Source organism: Octodon degus, unplaced genomic scaffold, assembly GCF_000260255.1.
Source record: "Octodon degus isolate 3935 unplaced genomic scaffold, OctDeg1.0 scaffold00053, whole genome shotgun sequence".
Classification (NCBI taxonomy): Eukaryota; Metazoa; Chordata; class Mammalia; order Rodentia; family Octodontidae; genus Octodon; species Octodon degus.
Window position 1 is genome coordinate 3,920,365 of NW_004524629.1, and position 7,076 is coordinate 3,927,440.

At 44.8% G+C, this 7,076-nt stretch overlaps 1 protein-coding gene across 1 annotated transcript in view; it reads left to right on the forward strand.

The window, feature by feature from the left end:
• Positions 1-3,093: 3,093 nt before the first annotated feature.
• Positions 3,094-7,076, forward strand: part of Dctn6 (dynactin subunit 6) — a 27,253-nt gene continuing 23,270 nt past the window's right edge. The window contains exon 1 of the mRNA XM_004633289.2: positions 3,094-3,282. Within this exon, the coding sequence (XP_004633346.1) occupies positions 3,260-3,282 (23 nt within the window). The 5' untranslated portion in view covers positions 3,094-3,259. The remainder of the gene's footprint in view (positions 3,283-7,076) is intronic.

A 7,076-nucleotide genomic window follows, 5' to 3' on the forward strand; every position in this document is an offset into this window, starting at 1 on the left:
GAAGAATATATGCAGTGTATTATTTGTTGAAACTGTACTTCCGATTTGATTTGAAACTGTCTCATTGCTATCTTTATCAATAAAACTTTGAAAAAAAATAAACATCTATAATATTCAAATAACAGCACTTAACAAAAAAAGGGGATACAGATGAATGTCCATTTTGTATCTGTGTATTCAAAATGGTTAGTATAGATATATAGTTACATTCTCTTGATGAATAGAGTGATTTTTTCTAATGGTGTTTGTAAATAGGATATCATGTCTGCATCTTGTACAACAATTAACCACTAGGAAGAATGTATGCAATGTATTAATTATTGAAACTGTCCTACCAATTTGATTTGGAAAAGAAAAAGAACATGAATAAAAAGAAGCGAGGCAGGTTCTAAAGGCAAAAATAAAATTCCTGTTCTAACTGCCACTCTTCTCTTCATATTATTTTGAACATATTATAATATATGTTATATAATATTTCTATTGCTCAGCTAGTTTATTGTCCACTTTTTTTTATTGTCCACTTTTAAGGTGAAATGTAAGTGCTACAAAGGAGATATATGGTTTTATTTCTGTACCAAGAACACAAAATAGGACTGCATAACACCTTGTAAATATTTGTTAAAGTTAAAAATATTTTGAAAAAAGAGACATTTAAAAAGAATCTTTTTTTTCTTTTGTATTTTAGGGAAGGGTCTATAGGGTGTTCAAGATCTCACTACTTAATCGGACTCGTAGTGATCCACCTGTTTACAGCCTCCCAAGAGCTGGGATTACAGGCACATGCGACCACAGCCAGGCTTTATATCTTCAATTGGACAGATTTTCTGCACTCTTCTTCATGTGACTCTGAGTGACTACTATAAAATAATCTATATGTGTCCTGTATTAAATTGTTTGCTTTACATGCCCTGATTACATCATAGTCAAAGGTAAAAAATAATAATAATAATTAAACTCATGAGCGTTAGTGAGCTATGCTTTGCTGTGTTTTGGAAGGCTGTCTCCTGAGGGCTTGGTCTCTAGCCTGTAGCACCTTTGGGAGGTGGTGGAACTTTAGGACATGGTGCCTAGTGGTGGGAAGTTATGTCACTGAGCGGGTGCTCGTAAGGGCTTGCTGTGACTCAGGCCCAAGCAGTTTCCTCTGTAGATATCATGAATATCTATAACTAACTTTTTAAAATTAACTTTATTGACATATTTTCAGTACACATGATTACATTCATCATAGAGAATTTGTATCTGTACATGATATACTTTGATTCTTTTTTACACTCTCCTCCTCTTCCTTCAACCCCCTTTTCCTTCCTTATTGAGATAAGTTCTTTTTTTTAATGAATTTTTTATTTTTATTTTTATTTTTATTTTATTTGTGTGTGTGTGTGTGTGTGTGTGTGTGTGGCCAGCTCAGCCCACCAGGGGGCGGGGTTGGCTGGCATGTGGCGCTGGGGGATTGAACCACGGTCCCAGTGCTCTGCCAAGCCCCTTCCAAGTAGGTGCCTTAGACCACTGAGCCATCCCACCAGCCCTTAAGATAAGTTCTTATTCAATTGCACAGGTTGCCTTGAGTTGTAAACCTCTAGCCACAACTTCTCAAGTAGCTGGGATTACAGGCATGCACTAAAACATCCAGGTCTAGATATTATTTTTAGAAGATGTTTTTTAGCCAGGCTGTAATTCCAGGACTCGGGAGGCAGAGGTAGGAGGATCACTCAGAGTTTGAGGTGAGCCTGGCCTACACAGTGAGTTCAAGGCCAGCCTGAACTAGATAGTGACACCTTGTCTCAAAAGTTAAAATACAGGATGATTTAACTATAAGAGAATGACTTGAATGAGAGCGATAGGTGGGGGAAAAAGGATTGCAGCAGTCAGCTTTCCCACTGCTGGAACAAGGTACCTGACATGCTCAAAGGAGAAAGTGTTTATTTTGGCCCCTTGTTTTTGAGGTTTCTGTCCATGGTCAGCTCACTCAAAGAAGAAACAGCATGGAGGACTGGCACAGGAGAGGAAAGCTTTCATCCTGTGGCAGCTGGGAAGCAAAGAGAAAGAAGAAGAAAGATCAACTGAAAAGGGCTGGGGACAAGAACACGTATACCCTTCTAAGGCACAGCTCCAGTGACCCACCTCTTCTAACCAGGCTCCACCTTCTAACAGTACATACAGCTATGAATTCATCTCATGACCAGCACCTTCCAAAAGCCCTGCCTCTAAACTTTTAGGGGACTTTTCTGCGGTACTAGGAATTGAATCCAGGGCTTTTGAACTCTATTCCTCCCCCCCCCCCCCCCCTTTTTTTTTTTTTTTTTTCTGGAACCAGGGATTGAACTCAGGCCCTTGGTGCTTGCCAGACGAGTGCTCATTCTGCTGAGCTATCTCCCCGGCCCCTCCTTCCCCATTTTTTGAGACAGCCTCTCAAAAGTCACTAAGTTGCCTAGGCTGAGTGAACTTTCAATCCTACTTCAGCTTACCAGAGTGCTGGGATGACAGGTGTCGACCAGCATACCCAGCTTTGGGGAACATTTTTGGGTGCAATTTTAGGGGTGGACCACGGAAGGAGCGGACGAGAGATGCGGTGTCTGAGGTTAGACTAGAGACGGTGTGGTACATGGCAGAAAGTGGAAGGACGAGGCCCAGAACTTGCGTGTGAATTACCCACGCGGGGCGAGTGTGCCAAGATGACGCCCGAGTCTGGCTTGAGCAACTGGGTGAAGGTCAACTCGGTTACTGTGATGGAGATGAAAGAGCAACTGGTAGGAGGGAGGTTCAGTATCAATGGACAATCCACATGCAAATGCTAAGTAATCGATGGAACATTAGGAGTGAAGCTCAGCAGAGCACGGAATAGCAATGATTTGAGAACGCCAGCAGGGAAGGGGAAAAAGAGGTTGCTCAGAAGGAGCGAGGCCAGGACCTGGCGGGAGGAATCCTCCCACCTAGAGGAAGGCCGAAAAACTACACCCAGCGGAAGGACAGAAGCAGGATGCGACCTCGAGTACGCAGCGGTAGGAAGTAAAATGAGGTAATAGCGATGTGCACTGGGCCGGCTTAAGTGTGTTTTAAATTCGAGCCTCTCAGCCCTTGGACAGCGCTAAAGCCGGGTGGCCGCAGAGGTCTCCCCGCAGCCTGCAGCAAGGACGCCTCGGCCCCGCCCCGGCTCCACCCCTTCGCAGCCCCGCCAGGCTCTGCAATCGCGCGTGGAGATCATCGCCCCATCCAGGCAGAGGTGTTGATCTCCGCTCCAATTGGAGCCCAGAGCTGTACCATGGCGGAGAAGACTCAAAAGAGGTGGGTCAGCCGCTGGAGAAAGGCCTGTCGTCACTCCCCGCAGGGGTGGGATATTTTCCTGGTGCCAGTGGTAGGGACTGAGGCTGTATCTCATCCCAGGCACGCAGACTAACGGTACCTAGGGCTTGGTGTTGGCCGTGGCGCTGAACTCGGGCTCGGGAAGACAAAGGGAAGCGGAATCGATCCTGGGAATGTTTGTGTTCTTGCATCTCGCCGCCCTCCTCCGCAACACGCCTGCGCAGAGAGGGTCTGGGGCCTGCGGGGAGCGGGAGCGAGAACCCCTGGTTGGCCTGGTTGGCGCCGCTTGCGGCTGGCCTGTGGTTGGCCTCTCGGCTCTCGCCCGACGACTGGGCTGGTGCTGGCCTCACCCTCGCGTCCGTCCTGCTGCTGGGGGTGGGGGTGGCCGGGGGCGGGAGTGTGTGTGTGTGTGTGTGTGTGTGTGTGTGTAAGCCGCGAGGTCGGGGTTGTGTGTGTACGATGATTCGCAGTCCATTGCCACCAAGGGAGCCTCTTTGCTGACAATGGCAAAACATACTGTGTCTGGTGCCATACATTAAAACCTTCACAGGACTCTACATTTATTAAAAGTAGAATAAGAAACAGCCTCTGCACAGTGAGTTTGAAAACTACACTCTACAAGATGAGAAGAGTGTTGGAGAGCACAAATCATTTATGTACCACCCGGGCCTTTGGTTGGCGTCAGGTCTGGACTGACCTATGCAGACTGACCCGAGAGGTCCAGGTGCAGGGCTTTAGGAACTGTTCTGCACCAGTGGCCAGGGACTGTGTAATTAACAGGTAACACTTCTTTTAGGAACAGGTAATACTTCCTCAGCCAGCCTGCTATGCCCTAATCTGCCTCATTTCTCCCTATGAGACCCCTATCCCCATAATTCTTTATGAGGTGCTGAGGAAATGAAGGTCTCCATCTCCATCTTTTTTTTTTTTTTTTTTTACACAAAGTCTGAATATATAGTCATGCTGGCCTGGTACTCACCATGATCCTTGTGCCTCAGCCTACCAAGTGCTGAGACTACAGGCCTGCACCACCACACCCAGATTCTCCACCTTTATATAGCTGTTTTCTGTTGAAAGGGAGTGTAGGCCCTACCTACTGGGAATTGTGTTCTACAACTACCTTGGAGTGTTGTAGCTCACTGACTGGGTTGAAGAAAAACACTGACAAAAGAATGACACTGAGCTCCCTGTTTGCTAAGAGAAAGCTTGGTTAACTTTACTATTAGGTTGGGAATATAGAGCCCCAAGTGTGAGAAGCAGGTCAGATTTCCTTACTTCCTGTGGCAGAGACGGATAAGAGATCAGTTATCAGGAGCCCGAGAGCCATACCCTTAGTAAGATTGCCCACATTATGGATCTAATTTTAAAAAAGCCTCAGCTGGGCATGGTGACACAGGCCTGTAATGCTAGCATTCAAGAGGGTGAGGCAGGAGGAGGACTGCTGAGTTTGAGGCAGGCCTGAACTACATAGTGAGACCCTGTCTCAAAAAAGAAAACAGGAGTTTCAGTGCAAGTTACCTGTTTCAATTGAACTAGGTGAACTAGGGCCATTAGACACTACTTATCTGCACTCAGAGCAGTACTGGAGCCTTGCTTTTTGAGGAGCCACAGGTCTTCCAAGGGTTCACAGAAGTAGTGCAGCTTTTATCCCAATCCTGTGAAAATTCTACTGACCATTTCCCGTACAGGATTTTCAGAGCTTTCCACTGCATCCCTTGAGGAAGGACCACTTTAATGGTTCCCAGGAACTGAGAATAAGGCTAGAGTCTTGAGAGACTGACTGCAGTATTACCCTTCTTGCTTGTCTACCAGCCTTTTGATTTCCCAAGGAGGCTTCAGACATACCTCTTTTGGGTCCTTTGAAATGAATGATAGCAATCTGCTTGGGAAGATAGAGTGCCTGTAAGAGAGAGAATTTAAGGCTTACTTACTAGTTAGCAAGTTCCTTTTTTCTAGATTGCTGCATGCACCAGAAAGCATATTTGGAGTCTTTATAGATATTTATGGTAATTGCAGGGGTGTCTAAGAGGATGGCCTGGCCTACTCTCAACAGGTAAAATCTTCCCTGGCCTTTTCCACAATAGGAGAATTGCCTTGAATTTTACTAGTAAATCTTTCTGGCAAGAGAGTCAGACACCACAGGACAATTTAAAGTCATGGTTAAACATTTGACCTTTGAACTGACATGTCAGAGGAGGAATAAGGCAGCTCTGACTAGGGCTCCTCTCAACCCCAATATGGCTGTAGACCTAGAGAAGGTTTCCAAAGAAGGATGTTAGAGCAGATCTGTGACATAGCAAAAACCAACAGAGAATTGCAGTTTAAAACACTGTGATTGCGGTACTTTTCTTCCCCAATGACAGAGGTATAAAAGGCAAACTGGCCTTAAGGAAGAAATGAAAGACTTCAGAGCTTATATAGACAGGGCAGATGTAGGCAGCACGTGCAAGTGTCAGATGGATACAAAACAGCTCTGCTAACTTGTGGAGCTTGTGCAACCTTGGGCAAGCCACTGTAAAGTTTTTGAGCTCAACTTTAAGATGGACAGACAGCCCAACTTTACACACTACTTTTTACTGCTGTAATACTTTTCAAAGCGTGGTCCCTGGTTCAGTAGCTTCACTTCAGAGTTTGAAGTAAGTAGAAACTAAGTGGAAAATGACAGTGATGTTGATGATAATACCTGGCCGGCCTTCCTTTCCAGCCTCACCTGCCTTGTCTTCCTGGCTCCGTTCTTCTAATTAAGTTAAACCTGCCAAGGAGTTTTCATTTTGCTACATAGTGCACTTTGTCTAGATAGTAGTCATTTGATATTTGACATAGATAATACTCTGTTTAACGTTTTCATAGAAACATTCTTGTATATAAATATTTAAAACATTTGTTAGCTATTTAAAACATATTTGTTAAAATCAAAGTAATGTGTGTTCACCAAAAAGTAGTGTGTGTTCACAGGTCACTCACTAAAAAGTTCATTTGGAAAGCAGCAGCCCTTGCTTATCCTTCACCCTCATGTATAATTGCTTATCCTACTGTTCATGATTGAACACAGGACTTTTGCATTGAATTGCATCTCAATTTTTTCTTTTTCTTTTTTCTTTTGATACAGAGTCTCACTAAGTTGCCCTAAGTCTCACTAAGTCTCACTAAGAGCTGAGGTTTAACCTGCTTCTTGCTTCAGCCTCCCAGAATGCTGGGATTCCAAGCATGCTAGTTATTTCTTGTGGTTATTGAGCGTTTAGTAATTTTCATACTGACACTTCTTCTTTCCCTGCCTCTTTGAACATCTGCACACACATATATCCTTCTCTCTGATACAAGTATATCTAAATTTTTTGTTTAGTCATTTTAGCCAGGCCTGGTGGTACACGCCTGTAATCCCAGCACTCAGGAGGCTGATACAGGAGGATTGCCACAGTTTGAAGCCAGCACAGGCTCCATAGTGAGTTCAGGGGCAGCCTGAACTATACAGCAAGACCATGTCTCAAAAAACTAAAAATAGGGGCTGGGGAGATGGCTCAGTAGAATAAGTGCTTCCCTGGCAAGTACAAGGGTCTGAGTTCAATCCCCGGTTCTGCCAAAAACCAAAACACATACCAATAAAATCTGATTGAAGGAAAAAAAAACAACAAATGGTACCCACTTAAAATATTCATTGTATCTGGGCTGGTGAGATGGCTCAGTGGTCTAAAGCACCTACTTAGATACAAGCTTAGCAAAGCACAGAGACCGTGGTTCAATCCCCCAGCACCACATGCCAGCCAGCCCCGCCCCCT